Source organism: Oryzias melastigma, linkage group LG22, assembly GCF_002922805.2.
Source record: "Oryzias melastigma strain HK-1 linkage group LG22, ASM292280v2, whole genome shotgun sequence".
NCBI lineage: Eukaryota > Metazoa > Chordata > Actinopteri > Beloniformes > Adrianichthyidae > Oryzias > Oryzias melastigma.
The window spans coordinates 17,147,509-17,166,458 of NC_050533.1; the positions used below are offsets into that span (position 1 = coordinate 17,147,509).

General features: G+C 38.9%; 1 protein-coding gene across 4 annotated transcripts in view; it reads left to right on the forward strand.

Moving 5' to 3' along the window:
• prkd3 (protein kinase D3) overlaps positions 1-16,756 on the forward strand; it is a 34,673-nt gene extending 17,917 nt beyond the window's left edge. Inside the window, exons 3-19 of one of the 4 annotated variants that reach the window (XM_024272421.2) lie at positions 2,596-2,734; positions 5,101-5,232; positions 5,741-5,898; positions 6,547-6,742; positions 6,833-6,910; positions 7,060-7,243; positions 7,446-7,557; positions 7,709-7,786; positions 10,179-10,455; positions 12,036-12,088; positions 12,480-12,552; positions 12,636-12,742; positions 12,823-12,984; positions 13,656-13,754; positions 13,834-14,101; positions 14,475-14,560; positions 14,673-16,756. In XM_024272421.2, coding sequence (XP_024128189.1) covers positions 2,596-2,734; positions 5,101-5,232; positions 5,741-5,898; positions 6,547-6,742; positions 6,833-6,910; positions 7,060-7,243; positions 7,446-7,557; positions 7,709-7,786; positions 10,179-10,455; positions 12,036-12,088; positions 12,480-12,552; positions 12,636-12,742; positions 12,823-12,984; positions 13,656-13,754; positions 13,834-14,101; positions 14,475-14,560; positions 14,673-14,846 — 2,376 coding nt within the window. In that variant the 3' untranslated portion in view covers positions 14,847-16,756. Of the gene's footprint in view, positions 1-2,595; positions 2,735-5,100; positions 5,233-5,740; positions 5,899-6,546; positions 6,743-6,832; positions 6,911-7,059; positions 7,244-7,433; positions 7,558-7,708; positions 7,787-10,178; positions 10,456-12,035; positions 12,089-12,479; positions 12,553-12,635; positions 12,743-12,822; positions 12,985-13,655; positions 13,755-13,833; positions 14,102-14,474; positions 14,561-14,672 lie in introns of all 4 variants that reach the window. The other 3 variants (XM_024272429.2, XM_024272413.2, XM_024272404.2) reach the window with 3 other exon arrangements.
• The last annotated feature ends 2,194 nt before the right edge of the window (positions 16,757-18,950 follow it).

Below are 18,950 nucleotides of genomic sequence, written 5' to 3' on the forward strand. Positions count from 1 at the left end.
TGAATTTTGTTTGATAGTTTGTGAAAGATATACTACTTATTCAAATTATTATTATTATTATTATTAAAAGAGTTGATAACTTTATAACAGCATGTCATCATAAGGATTTTTTAATATACAAGTGTCTGTACTCATTGGATTTTTTCACTTTCATTAATTTTTTTTTCTTGTGGGAGTTTGTCATCTCTTCAGTAAAAACATGTTTTTCTTTATTTTTTTTTAGAAGTTTATTACATTTTTATATTGCATTTTTTTCAATATGTATCTTTATTTAGATGATTATTTATTAACCACATTAAAACAAAAAAAGACTTAAATACATATGACAAATACACTTGCTATGTATTTTTTTACTATGGAAAAACTTTGTATATGTACAGTACAGCATACTCTAACAGCTTTTTTCTTTCAGTGTAAATCTACAGCATCTGTTTAAGATGTCTTTAATGTTTGCCTTTTCTTCTTAAGCAGGAAAACTCAATACTTAGAGTCAAGGGCACCTCATCTTCACCCTTTGTGTATATTTGTATAGCTTTCTTTTTAAAAACACTGCAATGGTAAAACATGTTGCTGCTTCTGCCTGCTCAAAATCCACAAAGTTTGTCAGCATTCACTGTTTGCAGTATTTATATTTCTGTTTGACTTGATTTTGCAAGTCCTGCATGTTAAATGTGTCTTTCTTGGCCAAATCTTGATTTCCTTGTATGTTTCAGTGTGATTCCCAATTGTGCATGAATATCAAGGAATGTAGATTAGGATTAATCCATGTTGCAGAGAAACGATCCAAGCCATTTTTGTATTTATGTTTTTATGTTTAATTTGCAGCTGTCTATTATTTAATCAGCTGATGGAGTTACATAACCTTCAAGCTAATGCCACATATCATATATAATATAGCAGATATAACTAAATGCTAGATTTAACAGTTATTAGTTATGCAGCAAAAACCCCAAACTGTAGCTGAGGAAAAAACTGTCATGTTTGATCTAAAAAAACTTATCTCTGTTTTTCTCTGTATTACATGCAATCTTGCAGTCTGTGTTAAACTGACTTTAGTATTTGTCTAATTTTAGCAGTATTATGTCACATCCTTCTGTTTTCTGAGCAGTATAGGATACAATGAGAAGCAAATTTCTTGACCATATTTTGAATTCTAGCAGGGTTCCAAGAATGTCTTTATGTTTCTAATGTTTTTATTGTTTTTATATATATATTTCTAAATTAACTAACACTTGTACTTTCAACATATTCAAACAATTTATGACTACTTGTATAATTATCATTTTTAGCTTTAATTTTTTTAATTGATTACACTTTTTGCTATTGCTTTAATAAATGTATTGTTTTACGCAGAGATATGTGATCAGTGTTTGTTCATTAGAAAACCAATAATTGTTGTTACAAATTGACAATAAAAGATGTTTGGTTAATTTTTTTTTTTCATAAAGGTATTCAGACACATTCAAGTTTCCTTAGCCATGAATCTGTCCTGCGCCTGATTTTTGGCAGTGGTGTTTTAGATCCAGGTGTTTTCTGTATCCTCTGCCCAAATAGTGTTGAAGCCCTGGAGCTCCCAGACCACGGTGGCATTGTTCTGTGTTGTAGATTGAGCTTGACCCTGGTTTAAAGGGAAACAGCTGGTGTACCCTTTAATACAAGTTCGCCTGGCATAAGGACTATGCTTATGCATCAACTCCAGTTTTCCACATGGACAAAAAACTACACCGGTCAACTTAGAAAAAACTGATCTAATTTATTTCCACAGAAACTGTTAACTTTAAACTTGTTATTTATGACAGGAAATTAAAATAATTTTTGATATACCAAAGACAAAATATTGTTTATATTGAATAGATAAAAATTGAAGAAAATGTTGGAAATTATGGTTAAATAGATATTCAAGGTTATTACAAGTTTCTAAGACTCACAGTGTGAATGTTTTCCTAAAAGTCATGTACATATTTACATATACTGTACCTGATCATATATAAATACAGACTTTTCTTACAACAACAACAACAACATTGCTCTGTAAAAGGTTATGCCCTCATAGCAGGAAATGACTGGAGCTGCACTTCCTGTGTGCTGATTCTCCTCCTTCTCTTGTCTTCCTCTCTAACTTTTGTCAACACAGTCTCCACCTCTAGCTGACTAATCCTTGATCCTATGGTTTTATGTCAGTACAGGTTGTTTGTGTCATTGGCTACATGTAGGGTGGTGTTTCTCTGTATTACCAAACTGCTAAAAAGCCCTTTTATTGCTGAGGCGACTTAGGGATAACTCTTCACAGAGGGGTTCTTTTAGATGCATTTCCTCCCACCTTATGGAGTAAATTCCTTTGAAACGAGAAAAGGAGGTTTGAAGTGGGAGCCTATTTCCTGAGTCACAGGGTTCAAAATGCTGCAATCCCCCACCAGTGTTGGTATAAGCTAATAAACGTTTGGAAATGATGGCAGAATATGTGAATTTTTGAAGTTTTAGATTGGAGATTTTAACCAAAAAACATCATTTTTTTCCTGGTTTATTTTCTGTCTAATGCTTCAAAAATGATATGGACTTATTATTTTAACCAAAAATCTGTTTGTTTCTGTTTAGTTTCCAGAGTGTGGCTTTTTTGGCATGTACGACAAGATTCTGCTGTTCCGCCACAATCTTAATGATGAGAACATCCTGCAGAGGCTGACATCCGTAGAAGACATCCATGAAGGGGACCTGATTGAGGTGGTGCTGTCTGGTAGGTGTGCAAACCAACGCTTGAAGTCAACGCTTGCTTTTGTGAGCATATAAAGAGGTTTTTTTTTTTTTTTTTTGGTATTAGTGGTTACTACCCACTTCCTGTACCTTAGCAATTATACTTGCATCTAAATCTTTTGTGCACTTATTCAAAACTTTATGTAACTTGGAAAAAAAGTTGCTGAACTTTATGCCAAGTTGTTGTGGCAGAGGTTGAGGCACTTGCTATGGTCATATCTGTATGATGACGTCTTCATTTTCTTCTTGCTCGGTCATGTTTTGCACTATAGGGCTGCGTTTTGTGCTATTTCTTCATCATCACAATTTCCACTGGAACCATCCACCTCTGCAGCAGCCCTGCAGGTGTTCTTTCATTGTCAGTTCCTGCGATGACTGAATCAGCTTCCTTTGTGGTGTTGGGATCAACAAAATGCCTCAGAATATCCGTTTTACTCAAATCTGTTCTCCGGCTCCATCTGCCTGCGCTGGAAAGCACCTGATACCACCTGTGCTGAAAATCCTCCTTTCTTCTCTTAGCTGAGAGTTTTGTTTGCAGGGATTTAAGGAGTGGGGGACTGTACAGGTTCTAGATCTGAGGACACTGCAGACTTTAAGGATGAGGACTGTAGACAATAAGAAAGATGAACATCCTTCTTTTTGTTTTAGTCTTTGTCTCCTGGTATTTTCTTACACAGCTTATTGCAGGTGTAAGCTCTTAGCATTGGAGCTCTACAAACCTAACATACTTTTATACAATATACTGATTGAATCCTCGTTTTACTCTCTATAACATTCAGAATTTCTGAAATTTCAAGTAAATCTGAATATTTTTCTGGCTACAAGAAAGAGGCTTTTTCTTGGCTGTGAGCATAAAAGGAATGACATGTTTGATAGCAGTGACTGAAGCAGATCCATGTAGTGTAAACAGGCTGAGATGTGCAGAGCAATCCGAGATACACAGACACTGTACAGGACATTTCAGAGCATGAGGTCTGAACCCAACTGTCTCCTTGTTTTCTATTTTTCTGCACATTTCTATTTGTCACAAGTAATAAAAGGCTTATTTTGATTAGATGGAGAGTTCTGCCTGCAATGGAAACTGAGTGCATCTCATTACAAACATTAATTTTTGTGGGCAAAATAGTGAAAATGACTGTGTTTGCAATCTTGCGTAACCTTTCGACTGTTGAGGGGTGGCCAGCTGTGTTGTTTTGCAAACCTGTAAAGTCGCTAATGAATGCCGTCTTTCATGTGTCTGCGGCACGGAGCCGCGTTCTCTTCACGACATGTGACCTACCAGAGCTCTTTCTTCTCTTTCAAATCCACCCGAATTGCAAGCATCACCCCACAAGCCATGGTGCTTCTTCTTTGAAATGATGAAAAAATGTTGCCCCAAGTCTTCTCAGATGATCTGTGCTTGTATTCATTGTTCTTTACGCGAGTCACCAGATCATTTAATCTTGCTGATTTTAATGTTATCTCTTCATTTTGCACAAAATTCAGCTCTCTGCCTGTGATATCAAAGTAAATGCATTCCTTTTTTCGTATAAACCACACTAATTAATTTTGACAGTCTTTTTAACTCCTGGTTCCTCCGTCATCTTCCCTTCAAGGACGTTTCCTCTTTTCTTACACAGCATGTGCTTATCACTAATGACAAACATGTCAAAGTTGCTGCTCAGACCTGAGTCATCATAAAAACAACAGATGAGAACATCCCTTTTTGACTGAATTGCTTCAAGAAGGGAGCAAGCACATTCTGTTACATCACTAATGCCACCACATGGAGGTAACAGCGCGTAACCTCGGACTAAACATTAACTACTTCCTATTGAGTCCCTCTGAATGATTGCATGAGAAGAGGGAAAAATCATCAAAAAAAGTGGAGCTTTGATCACAGTTTTGGATTGACAGCTTTTATCTTTTCATATGACTCATCTGTATTTCTGTGATGATTCACAGGCATGATTAATCCAGACTTTCTTCCAACAGTGAGCTCATTGAGCATTGTTTGACTCAAGACAGAAATGAAGAAAAACTAAGAAACAGGAAGGAGGATAAAATTCTTTAATAATTATCATAATATCTAATAGTTTCATAAAAACGTGGGTTGTTGTGTGTTTTTTAGTGTCTTATGGGTGTGCCCCAATAGAATGTGAATCAATAGAAAGAGTATAGATGTGATGCCCCCTGCTGTAAAAATAAAGAACATGTATTTTTTTGCTCTGAAAAAAAACCCCAAATCTGACTAGTATTTAAACAAATTATTTATTAGGTTCTTTAAAATTTATATAAAAAAATAATGTTTTCTTGTACTGAATTATTTTCATTTTTTTTACTTAAAGTTCACTGACATCTTCTTTCTAGCCCAAGCCACCGTTGAAGATTTCCAGATTCGACCCCATGCCCTCTACGTCCACTCCTACAAAGCTCCTACCTTCTGTGACTACTGTGGAGAGATGCTGTGGGGTCTGGTTCGGCAGGGGCTTAAATGTGAAGGTCGGAAACAAACACCAACATACACCCTTTTTTATCTTGTTTCCCTCATATATCTCAGAGCGCAGCCCGTTGCTCGAAGATGTTTAAAAAGTAGAGATAAATCCGAGTTTAATTAAAAAAAAAAAAATGTTGCATATATCCAGCATGTCTGGTTCTGTACTGTACCTCACACAAAGATGAACAAACAGATCACATCCCAGACTTTGAGAATGTATCAGGAAGATGTACAAGCAGGCTAAAATAATTTGGTCTGGGAACCGTAGCTGTTAAAGCACTTGACTTTCAGATCCCAGTGGATTTTCGGCATGCTGGACTGTCTCTCGTATTTTAAGATTGTTGAATTCAATTTGAATATTTTTTGTTGATCATTAATTTAGATTATTGAAGTATTTATGTGGCAGAAACATTTTGGCTTTTAATTTGTAGGTCCATTTAGTAACTAATTTGTTTTTCCTAACCCTTTTTTTTTTTTTTTAACTTGCTGTCTTTTTGTTGTATGTGTTTGAAGGCTGTGGGCTGAACTACCATAAACGCTGTGCCTTCAAGATTCCCAATAACTGTACTGGTGTGAGGAAGAGGCGATTGTCCAACGTGTCCCTACCCGGTCCTTCACTCTCTGTCCCACGACCGTTACCTACTGAAAATGCAGTAGTCGTACCAGATGAGGTGAGTCGAGGTTGAAGAAGTTGCAGCTGAAGGTCAAACTGAAAAATCTCCATTTGGAATAATTTTCCAGATAGTAAACACACATATTTTAAGAACACACAGGAGATCTACCGACTTCAATTTTCACAATTACAGGAATTTACCTGTAAAGAGTAAGAAAGCTCTCACTTCATGAGCCCATAAGCTCTGCTCTCACAAAGTTCCTGAATTCATCAAACTTGGTTACCTTCCATGGCTGAATCTCCAGGGCCACAGTGCTGAACAGCATTGATGCAGAAAATTGAATTTAGGAGTGCAGAGCTTAGAGGAGAGCTCCTCAGTGATACCTAACAAAACAGCTTTTGCATAAACCTACACTACAATTCTCGCTTCTCTTCTGAGTCAACCCAAAAATATAATAATTTTTTTTTATTTTGCCATTGAAATAAAATTTCCTTTAGAGTAAAACTGGAGTGTTCATTCCTTTGTTGCTTAAGAAAATAAAAATATTTTCTGTTCTTGATTTTATGGACCAAAAAGTGTCACACTATGATAAACAAATATCTTAAAATATTGTGTTTTTTCCTTCTCTTATGCATTCCTTCCCAGTGTCATTAACTTTATGCCTGTCTTCTTTAGATTTTTACCTTTTCCACCTTTGTTTTACAGCAGCAGCGGTCCCATCAAGAGGCAGGGAAGCGCATCCTGTCCTGGAGTGGACGGCCAATATGGATGGACAAGATGGAGAAGACGAGGGTGAAAGTGCCTCACACCTTCGCCATTCACACCTACACTCGGCCTACCATCTGTCAGTACTGCAAGCGTCTACTTAAGGGTCTATTCCGCCAGGGAATGCAGTGTAAAGGTGAGTTTTCACATTTTTTGTTGACATTTTTGTTCATTTCAGACAAACAAAAAAAAGCTGTGGTGCTAAATTATACTCGTCGTGTGCCAGATTGCAGATTCAACTGTCATAAACGATGTGCTACAAAGGTACCAAGAGACTGTTTGGGGGAGGTGGACTTCAATGGAGGTAACCTCAGCGTGCTTTTAAGATTTCACACACAAGATGCAGAAATTCTCAGAAAAAGAAAGAAAGAAAGAAAGCCAGCTTTGCTGGTGTTAAAGAATTGATGATCCTTTTGAGTTAAAACTTTCAAATAATGTGTCTTAACTGTACAGAACCAGCCAGCCCTGGGCCAGACTCAGACACAACCATGGATACTATGGAGGTGGACAGTAGTGACATGGAGATTGGCAGAGGGCTGGATGACCCAGAAGAACCATCCACCCCAGATGGGATGTTCAGAATAGATTCTCCATTCAGCGACAGAGACAAGGATGAAGAGCCCATTAAGACTATTAGGTAAGAAGATAAAACATTAGTGTTTTTGTTTGTTTGTTTCATGATCTCTTCATCTCTGTAGGTGGCAGTATTGTAGCACTGTACCTAGGGCTCTAAATGAAACAACTTTCCAGAAACAGACAAGAAAATGAAATGTTTTGCATAATGTACCCAAATTAGCAGAATGATAGTTTTTATTTTACGTGTTTAGTCCTTCTACCAGCAGTAACATCCCCCTAATGCGGGTGGTTCAGTCCATCAAACATACCAAGAGAAGGAGCTCCACGGTGGTGAAGGAGGGCTGGATGGTTCATTATACAAGCAAAGACAACTTGGTAAGATAAAGTCTAAAGTAAAATTAGCAAAGTTGCTGGACAAATCGTATTCCTTTAAGAGTTTCTGAAGAACTTTCATTCTTGTGATGTAAACTTTCTGAAAGAACTCTAGAGGGATTCGTCATTCAAACAAACTTTTTTGCTTAAACAGCGGAAGAGACATTACTGGAGGCTGGACAGCAAGAGCCTGACTCTCTTCCAGAACGACAGCGGAGCCAAGTTCTATAAAGTAAGTTTAAAAGATCCTCTGTGTATAATCCCTGTAGTTCCCCTTTACTTTAAGACACTCTATAAGCCAGTTTCCTGACACTAACATGTCAAAGCATTTCAGTCTAAAGTGAATTATATCTTTACTGAGCTGTTGCTTTAAGTCTTGTACAGTAAAATGTTTTAATATTTGTCATCCTTTTTCTGTCAGTTAAATCTAGTGGCAACTATTTGACTGAAACGTCTTGCAACTGTCAGCTACAGTGAGGTCAGCTCAGCCCACTGAATTGCTGAATTTCCCCTGTGGTTTTTTTGTGCTCTGCCCTCAGTGATGAAGTGAAAGGATCACCATATTTGTGTTGCTGTCAGCACATTTAAGGGGACATTTGAAGGAAATTTGAAGAGAAACTCACATTTTTGTAGTTTCATGCAGGTGCAAAAACAGGAATATAGTTCAGCATGAGTCAGTCTAGTTATTAGGTAATGTCTATGAACTAGATTTTCAGATTTATCTTTTGTTTTTAAAACATTTTTAAAATAAAGTCAGAGCAAAATGTCGTTGTTTTTGATTTGTCGGAGTCATTTGTGGAGAATGTGTGACACTTCCTTCTCGATGGCAGCTCTGTAGTCAGTCATTACACAGCCACAGGGGCTTAATAGAGCAGTAATTACACACTGAAGCTCGAGGGAGGGAACTACACCCTGCAAGGTAAAGACTTCCACATGTGTGCCGGTGCTTGTGTGTGTGTGCATGTGCTCGGGGTGTAATTATTCCATTGTTCATGTAGCTTTTGTGGGTTTCTGAGACGGTGAATTGTGGTCAGAAGTATGCAGCAGTGGGATGGTGTGTAGGATTCAGAGTTTTCCAGTTCATCTGTTAATGTATGTCACAACAGGTGGGTGCATACAGAGCTTTTTCTTGCCGTCTTTATCTTTGCTGGATATATTAAATTGTCTAAGGAGACTTAATTCCCAGAATTGTGTCACACCCCTCATCACCTGCCACTAAAGTCTTTGAGAGGAAACCACAGTGGAGACAATCCTTAGGGTGTGTTTAAAGCAGTTTTTATTTCAAATACATTTTAAAACTGAAGGAAGTCTGTTTGTGAATCATCAAACACAATGCAGGTTGTGTATTGATTTTCTATACTTAAAGCAGAAAAAGCTTCTCTCTGAGGGTTTTTTTTTCGATCTCTGTCTGTCTTTCATGGTCATTTTGCTTTCATTTCTCTGAAGTGTCTTGGCTGTTGCTCATCAGCGTGTGGCCGCTGTCCTCCCGTCTCCCCTTTGCTTTATACCTCCAATCTGATTAGTGGCGGTCGCATGGTGGCTAAATCGTCAGGAATGGCAACCATTTTCACCATTTGGAAGCCATACGGCTCCGTGTTTGAAGAGACCCCTGTACTTGTGGTTTCTCTGAAGAGCCTTTTATGGGGTGAGGGGGCTTCTCTCCTGTCACGTTGAAACACGTACACACAGCCCGGCTCCCTCTCTATCTTGGGGGTTGCCTTGTCTTTCGTCTCAGCGGCTGGCGGTAGCGCCAGCAGCTCGTGCTCAAATGAGGCCTCTGACTGGCCCTGCCTTGTAATCAAGCGACCAGAGTACTTTGTCAGCCGCAGAGTCGGCTCACGTGACCCGGCTCCGCTAACCACCAGCACTTCATCTGATACTCTGTGGTGAGCCATGCGGAGGGGACAGCGTGCGCCTCTGTGGGCCTCATTGGCTGGAAAGTCTTTGTTTCTGACCCTCCCTCCTCACTTTGAATTGACAGTGAGTTTCAATGAGAAGGGGAACTCTTAAAAGGCACTGCGACCGTCCTTTCAGTTTCTGCTCATAAGAGAAAGAAGACAGAGGAGTTAGACTGGGGAGACTTTTGGAGTTGTGAGTGAGACAACCTTTACAACTGTGTACTTGTCTTTTTTATATTGCTTCAGAATTGCATACTTTGTTTTTTAGGGGATTTTATTGATTTTGTGTCATAAATTCTTTAAAAAACAAAAAACATTTGTGGCATGCGGAACAGAAGGTCTGGATTTGTCTCTTTTTATGTAGGCGCTGTTGTTAAGGCATTTTGATTTTCAAATATTGATTTATTATTCTGTGCAAATCCAGCTTAAATGGCACACATGTTCTGGAGGTGGGTATTTAATTCTTACATTAAAGCCAACAGAAAAAAGAAAATCAAGTTGTTTTTTTTCTATAAATCAATGTTTTTAAATACAAATTGATTAAATGGGATTGAATAAAAGTATTCACAAAAGCTACAAATTGGATTTATAGGTTGCTTTTCCCAATTTTCATCTTGGGGACCTTGTTTATAGTACTTGTTTATACTACATAAAGTAGAGAACAGTAATTTAAAAAGCGAAAAGTATCATTCATTTCTAACCAATTTCTCCTCGCTGCTCCTGCAGGAGATCCCTCTGTCTGAGATCCTTCAGTTAGAACCGTTCAGAGACTACAGTTACCTGGCTCCGGGCAGCAACCCTCACTGCTTTGAGATCATCACAGCCACCATGGTGTACTACGTTGGGGAGAACAATGGCAGCCACTACTACAGCCCCGCTTTGGCTGCCTCTGGAGTTGGCATGGAGGTGGCCCAAGGCTGGGAGAAGGCCATCAGACAGGCTTTAATGCCCGTCACCCCACAGCCAAGTCTGGCCACTGCTGCTGGTCAGGGTAAAGATCACAGTAAGTTTCATTGATCTTGTGCTATGTGTGGGTGTGAAATTCTGCTCTTAAATCAGATGTATCAAAAAGATAAAATTGTCTCTTGTTTTTTGTGGTTTTGCTTTCAGAAAGTCTTCTAAGTCTGTTTTTCCCTCAATTAAAATCAGAGTTTTGATTATCCAAGACCTTTAAATGTTAAAAAAAAGTTTTAAAAAGTTTCCAAAATAGTAAATAAGCACTTTTTTAATCACTAACTTTTCCTAGTGTCCTCTTGAAGTGACATGTAGAGATGGTTCAACATTTTCCTTTGATACACCTGAACCGCATGGATGTGAGGATGTACTGAGCATGTGCAGAATGATGCCACACTGTTCAAGAACCACATTTTTTAAGTTTAGACAAAAACCTGGGTTTTGAAGCTTTTATTTATTAGGCTTTTGGAGGATTATAATGAGCATTTTACAACACATTCATAGTTTAAGTGGTTAAAATAGTATTTCTATTTTGTACACACATAATGATCCAAACAGCTGTAACTGGATTTTAACTTGGAAAAACATAAATGAAAAGTCAGAATGCTGAAACAAAACCCTGCTTCGGGGCATTCTTTCATTTCTTTGAATGGACCATAAAACTGCTGATGAGAATTAAAGTGAAATGCAAGAGGAAAAGAATATTAACTTCCCATTTCCTAAGCAGAGCATGATTTAAGATTGAGGTTGGGTGGAGATAACAATGGGGAGGCAGAATAGTTCTGCTCTGAGTTGGCACAGTAATTTTGACTCTTGGGTCAATCTGAACACAAACACAGATATATTCAAACAATAGCAGACTAAAAAAAAATGTTTATTTATTTATTTTTTGAGATTATGCTAGTTTTTGTTAGTTGTGGCAGGGAAATTGACCAAAAATGGGTAATCTGAAGTGGAAAAAGAGATGAGTTAATGTTGGGCAAGAAAATAATCGTTTCGACCAGTCTATATGAAATGAGGTTGTGAAACTGGAGTGACACAACTTTACAGAAACTCTTTTTTTTTATTTTTGTGGTCTGATTGATATTCTCTGTAGTTTCAAACAGAATCAAAACTTTGTGTCATTAATGATGATGATCTCTGGTGACCTAATTTTTGAATGATTGCCAACAGTAACCCTTATTAGTCACACACATTCTGAAACATCAGCATAATAAGCAGCCTGAGACTTTAATAAGGCAGTTAATCAGTTAATCATTTTTTTAATCACTTTTGTAGTTAGTATTTAATTATATTTTTGTGGACAAAGCAGGCTGAATTCAAATTTGTGACTTTCTTCTTTTGCCTGTTGTTTATGTATTTTCTTGGACATAGTAGCAGTGCCTGAATCATACAAATTCATTGCATACTTGTGCTATTTAGTGAATCACAGATTCATTTTAAAGGTAATTTGTCGTATAATGAAATGATTTATCATGTGGTGCTGCAGCATACTATATCCAGTTTGTGGAAAAATACTATAAAAGCAATGCAGCTGCTACTCCAAAGCATTCATTTGCTGACAAATGTTGAAGTAAAGTGGTGATTTGCATTTATTTTATGTGGAATGTCACGTGTTTTCTCTTGCAGAGGAGCTGTCCATCAGCATATCTGTGTCCAACTGCCAGATCCAGGAGAACGTGGTAAGAAAAGCCTCTTTTTTATTTAAAATAAAACTGTTGCATAATTTCCCAGCAGAACCTCCAATTCATGAAATAAGAAGCTCCTAAATTAGCTTTTGTGGTCAAGCAGAAATTGTGTCCCACTGTAGGGTTAAAAAAAATGTCAGAAGAAGCTGTTACACTGCAGAAACTGAGAAGCTGACCGTTTTGTTTTTTTAGATTTTGGAGTTTTTCAGTTCCAGTTTTTTTGCTGAGTGAAAGTTAAACATTTGGCAATACACACAAACATTTCAGAAAAACAGTAGTTTTGCCAAAACTGTGAATGATGTAATTGATACTGTTTCGCGGGGGGAAAGTTTACTCCAATGTTTCCACATGTAATTGAATAACAGCATAAATTATGTCTGTTTAGGACATTGCATCAGTCTATCAAATATTCTCTGATGAAGTGCTTGGATCAGGCCAATTTGGGATTGTATATGGAGGTAAGTCTTTATTTTTTTATCAACCTAACATGCAGTATATTATCATGAAGCTCTAAAGTGAAACAAATACTTTCTTTTACAAGGTAAACACAGAAAAAGTGGTAGAGATGTGGCCATCAAGGTTATAGACAAGATGAGATTTCCTACCAAGCAGGAAAGCCAGCTAAGAAATGAGGTCGCCATTTTACAGGTACAATATATTAGCAATAAGCCTCAGAAATGTCTGGGTTTTGCACAGAAATCACATTTTTTTCCTATTTTTTTTTGTAGAATCTGCATCATCCTGGTATCGTGAACCTGGAGTGTATGTTTGAGACACCGGAGCGGGTGTTTGTCGTCATGGAGAAGCTGCACGGCGACATGCTGGAGATGATCCTGTCCAGCGAGAAAAGCAAACTACCTGAACGAATCACCAAATTCCTTGTCACACAGGTCTGAAAATATAACTCTCTAGCTTTTTTATAAAGTCCCATCACAGCAGTTTCTTTTCTGTTTGTGCCTTCCTTCAGTTCTAGTTCAGTCTTTGTTGTGGGGGCTTGATTGGGGGGGAGGTTGTTTATGGTACTGGTCCACATGGCACCATGGCCTCCTCCCAGGCCATGGATTACAGCTTGCAATGTGGTGGATTTGTGGCCTGATTAGAGCAGCAGCAGGCCCCCGGGTCCCCGTACATTCCCGGTCCCAAACGGGAGCGAGGCCATCAACAACAGCCCCATTAGCTGAAGCGGGCCTGGCTCTGATGTGGCCGGCAGGACTTCTGTCAAAGCCGGGGTCAGGGTTGGGGGGCCAGGCGCTGTGGTTTTGGTAGGGAGCCACGGGCAGACTTTTGTGCAGCAGCAGCTTATGCCAGGCCTTTTGAATAAATATGAGATGCAAGAATGAAAGCAGTGGTTAGCATGGAAGCATTTAAGGGCAGCGGGATGCTAATATTGCCTCTAGATTTCCATACAGCCACATCTTTGATTCCACTGCTTAGAGTATACAAAGAGCACTGTGTTGTAGCATATTTATATGTGTCATGGGGCTGGAGATTTTTTTTCTTTCCCGTGGATTTTTTTAATTTTTTTTTTTTTTTGTGTGTGTGTGTGTGTCTTGTGCAACAGATCCTAGTGGCCTTGAGACATCTGCACTTCAAAAACATTGTTCACTGTGACTTGAAGCCGGAAAACGTCTTGCTAGCATCTGCAGAGCCTTTTCCTCAGGTAAAAACAGAAGCTTTTTCAGGATTTTTATTTTTTTTGCTTTGTATGCACCATTTGTGACCAGAACTTGCCTTTCCAGGTAAAGCTGTGTGATTTCGGCTTCGCCCGGATTATCGGCGAGAAGTCGTTCCGCCGATCGGTGGTGGGAACGCCGGCTTACCTGGCTCCAGAGGTTCTTCGCAGTAAAGGCTACAACCGTTCTTTAGACATGTGGTCAGTGGGGGTCATCGTGTACGTCAGCCTGAGCGGGACCTTTCCTTTTAACGAGGATGAAGACATCAACGACCAGATCCAAAACGCTGCCTTCATGTACCCCCCGACACCCTGGAAGGACATCTCTGCAGAGGGTAGGAGGACGAAAGCCTTTTGTTTGTTTGCACACCTCTCATATCAGAATTTCCCCGCGTTGTGCTCTTTAAAGAACCGTTATCTTGGTTGAAGCTCGTTCTGCTTGGTGTCGCACTCAAGCTTCAGAACTATCCTCTCCCCTCCTACACGTCTGGGCTGTGTAAACTTTGCACTGACTTCTCTGTCGCTGCGGTTGAGATGAATCATTTCCTTTCTCTCCTGCTGTCCAAGCTGCAGCTCCTCCTACGTTTTATTTATTGACACCGTGACATTTTCTCTCAAAGAAAAAAATGAATAAACACGTGCTGCCTTTAAATTAAAATAATTTATCCGCTGAGGTGACTGATGGTGTTTGCACATCTGTTTTCACAGCCACAGATCTGATCAACAATCTTCTCCAGGTCAAGATGAGGAAGAGGTACAGTGTGGATAAGTGCCTCAGCCATCCCTGGTTACAGGTGAACATGCACCTTTATTATTTCCTTTGACATTTGTTCAAGCACACATTTCATTCATGCTTTTTTATAAAATATACAGCTGTCGTGATGACCTTGTTTCACCTTTCCTCAGGACTATCAGACCTGGCTGGATCTACGGGAGTTTGAGACGCGCCGAGGCGAGCGCTACATCACCCACGAGAGCGACGACGCACGCTGGGAGGAGTATGCACAAGAGCACAGCCTTGTTTACCCCAAACATTTTATCATGGCTCCCAACCTGGATGACATGGAGGAGGACCCCTAGTGGTGTGGAGATTCCCTACATGTTGAAGTCAGGGACTTTTCGCAACAAGCTTTGGGAGCGGCGGGTTTTCCCTCCACAGCTGCTTGTTGTGGCAACAGAGAGAGAACCGATCGGTTGGAAGAAAAAGCTCTCCGGAGGGTTTGAATGTGGAAAAAAAAGCAACTTTTTTTTAAGTAGCTGGAGGTGCCGCTACAGTGAGCTGCTGAAGAAATGCATCACAGAAAAACGCTTTGTGGGACTATCAGGGGAGAGGAGACTCCTATCTTCCCTTTTTTTGTAAAATACAAAAACATTTCTTGGGTTTTCATCCAACTTTGTTCATTTTTTGAGAACAAAAAGAAGCCAAAAGATGAGCCCCAAAAACTAATAATGAAGAAACTATTTTTTGATGTCAAGAAAAAGAGACCCGTGAAAGATCGAAGCTTACCCCCCAGGAGTAAAGGGCACTTTTCACAAGGGATTTGCAGTTTGAGAATAAAACACCTGATTGTTCTCATTTTCTAACTGTGAGACTGTCCTTTGGCATGAACTGGAACAATCACACGCATATGTATTCTATTTTTTAGTAATCTATTTAGTGTCTGGTAGGTTTTGCACTATATAAATAAGCATAGCAAATGAATAGAAGCACTATTCAATGCTAAAGAGAGAGGAAATTGTGAAAGTTTGTCGCTCACAGTGTTGGCTGCAGATATTTTCAACCTTCAGCTATAAAAAGACAGTAATTGATTTTTTTGTTTGAAGAAAAAATGTGCAACTTTGTGAACACATCTTCGACATGTGGAACAAGTTCTGGAAAGAATTGAAAATGTCTAAATTTGCAGTTTGGAATGCTGCCATCTCCTAATATGTGCATTTTGGGAGTATTTTTGTGTTATTTTCCTGTCTTTGTTGCCACTGGATTGGCAGGTGTCAGTGTTTTGTATATTTCAGCACATACCAATGGAGCAACAACTGAACAGTAAATGAAATGTTTGAAAAAATTGAATTTTGTTCTGTTTCTGCTTTGAAAAACTCAAAAAAATGGAGGTCAAATTGTCTTTCAGAAGCAGGCGTCACAAAGAGTAGAAAGACGCTTGAGGTTTTTACACCTAACTTCCCTGCTGACTTGTTTTTTGTTCCATATTCCACAGCTGGATGTGTTTGCTGCGCCACAACAAACAGATTGTAGAGGCAGTTTTTGCCACAGGGGAGTAGTTTTACAGTTAAACCGAGACCCGGTGGAGAGGAAGGGAGAACACTTTTTGAGAGTTCTTTCTTCTATCCTCAATTCACCTTGTATGAATATAAAATCCCAGACTGTTCTTCTGAATGACCCCATTATTTTAAGTTACTGTTCTTACAAGCTAAAAAGCAGAATAAGCAGCTGTCATCAACATTCTTTGAAGTTTGGCTCCACTGATTCTAATCAACATATGCTATGATTATTTATGAGAGTTTATTCTCTTCTGTTTATTTTATTTTTTTTATTTTCTGAAGGAGTCTACAGCAGGAGTGGTCCGTGAAACTATTTAATCTGGCCCACCAAACTGGAATAAATTATATTGATGATCCAAATTGTTTTATTTTTTTCCTGTAATCTTGTGTGTGCCCATAGATGATGCTCTACAAATACATGGAGCTTTGTGTAGGTGCAAAAAGTGTATCTGTATTCATGTGGTTTTGGAATATTTGTTGTTTTTCTGACATTCATGTGTGTTTTCTGAGTCATTTTCCCAACCATTCCAACACCACAAGAACCCGGCATTTCTCTAAGTTTATGTTTTCCCTTGAGGGGCATCAACCCGGTAGTGGAATTTGCACAAAACCGAGAACAAAAGTCACAGTTTTGAAATAAAAACTCTAAAATGCTCTGTTTTAAGACATAAATATATATTTGGTTTTCAATCAAAATAAAAATTCCGTCTAGATTTCATGGTAATTCTTTTTCTAACGAGGTGGACTGCTCCTGGCTTGATCCTTCGGTCAAATTTCAGAACCCTTTGTGGCCCATGGGTCAAAAAGCTTGCCAACCCCGATCTATAGTTTTGTACGTGAAGGAGGTAGAACATCACAGCACTTTAAATCAATGTTTGTTTCTAAATGCAAAGTATGAACACAAATGTTTTGTCTTTATATTTACTGTTTTTTTTATTTAGAAAAAATCTACAGTTTTAAGAAGTTTAAATAAAGAAAGGAAATAAATGCTGCCCTCTTCTGGCCAATCGCAAGGGAATAAATTCCCTTCAAGATTCAGGTGATACTGAAATGAAAATCAGTCTGAGACAAACACATTAAAATATGTTTGTTTTTATATGACTTTTATTTTCTTTTAGGACTGTGTTCATAAATATTATGTAAAAATGTTAAGAATGGATGATTTTATCCAGTATTTTCTTTGACACGAACATAAAGATGTCCCAAAAACAAAACAAGTGAATGAAACCCTAAAAAAACCTACACATTTATAATGTTAAATTTGAGCATTTTTTTATTTTTTATTTTTCTTTCTTTTGAGCCTTTAGCTCCCTAATACCTGACAAACTACTTGGCTTCAAATTGGCCAAAATATAGCTTCTATTTAAAAGCAAAAAGATCAGTGTAATTCTTTTGTCATAGCTGGAAATAAGTGTTAATGGGTTAAAATTGGACAGAGCAGCTTTTTTGTGAGGTGGATGTGTCCTGGAGTACCGGTACATAAATAGCAGTGATGTTTTATTTTTAATAGTTCTGTTTATGTGAATTCAACTGTTGTAAATTAGGAATGCTAACTGCTTTTACAAGAAAACAAGTAACTTTTGTTACTTCTACATCTTCCCTTCATGTAAATGTGTAGTTTATCAAACTTTATTTGCTCTCAATGTCTCCTAAGAAACAGGCAAAATGTGAAAAACTAGGGTGCAGTTCCACTTATGACCAGAGGGTGTCACTCTTTCCATTGATGAATCCCTTGGAATAAAAGGTTCAATCAGTTTCTATGAACAATATGTTTGGGAAGACTGTAAAGAATTGCTAAAAATGTATTGAAAGCTTTCTTGAAACATTTCATTATATTTTCATCCCACTGTGTCTGTACAAAAGAGATATGAATCTGGACTGAAGGGCAGGCATGGATACTGTACACAAAAATGGGATGAGCTCATCATGCTTCTGGAGAAAACTCAGATCCTGCCGTGTGTGCAGTAAGACGCTGGAGATCTTCTGGTCTGTGGAGAATGGGGGTGGTGGTGTTACTACCTAGCATGCATTAGTGAAAGGGGTAAGCTGAAGAATCCCGATCCATAAAGCTGGGAAGAAATCTAAAGTCTGGATATGTCTGAGGGACTATGGAGGCCGACGAGCTAAATCCTCAGTGTTGTGGACAACTCCGTTCATTCTTCATGACAGACACTGACACGGAAGAGCTCATCGGTGTCATTTTAGAGCTTCTCTATCAGATTTCTATGCATCTTGGTGTACATATGTCAAATATTTTGCTGCTTTTGTTTGTTTTTTTAATCTGAAAATGCCTTTTATATATTATGTGGACCACTTCTTCGTTTTTGCTCTTTACTGCCTTTCTTTTGCTATAGTTCCTCCTGCTGAGGGAAATCGAGTTCCCCTCAAGGATCAATGTAGTTTCTATCTGCCGATCTACGTTGCATCGTGTCTTTGCTGCACTCAAAGGAGGCTCTGTGTGTGTTTATTGAGCAGCTTTGTCTGGTTACTCCTCAGATGGTCTCTCATCACCTCAGAGGGGAGGCCTGCGCGTCACGCATCCTCACTCCCCTTCATCCACCTGTCCGCTCCTCGCCTCCCGCCTCCACAGCTCTTTTCTGCTCCATGCTGGGTATCCATGGGCTCCAGACCAAACAGGCAAACAAACAGAACAACAGAAAAAAAAAGAAAAAACCATCACCCAGACAAGGTTGGTCTGGGCTTTGGTTAGAGATGGAGAGAGATCTTGTTTGCTCTCAGGGCCAGTTCCATTTCACTGTGATGGCAGAGAAGGCCTCCCAGGACATGGCTATACCCAGACCTCTGTTTAACTTTCAGTGGGGGGTGGGGGGGTCAGGGCTGCCCACACTGACACATCATCCTCTGACCCAATACACAGCTGGCTGCAGCCACAGTTCTATAGCCTTT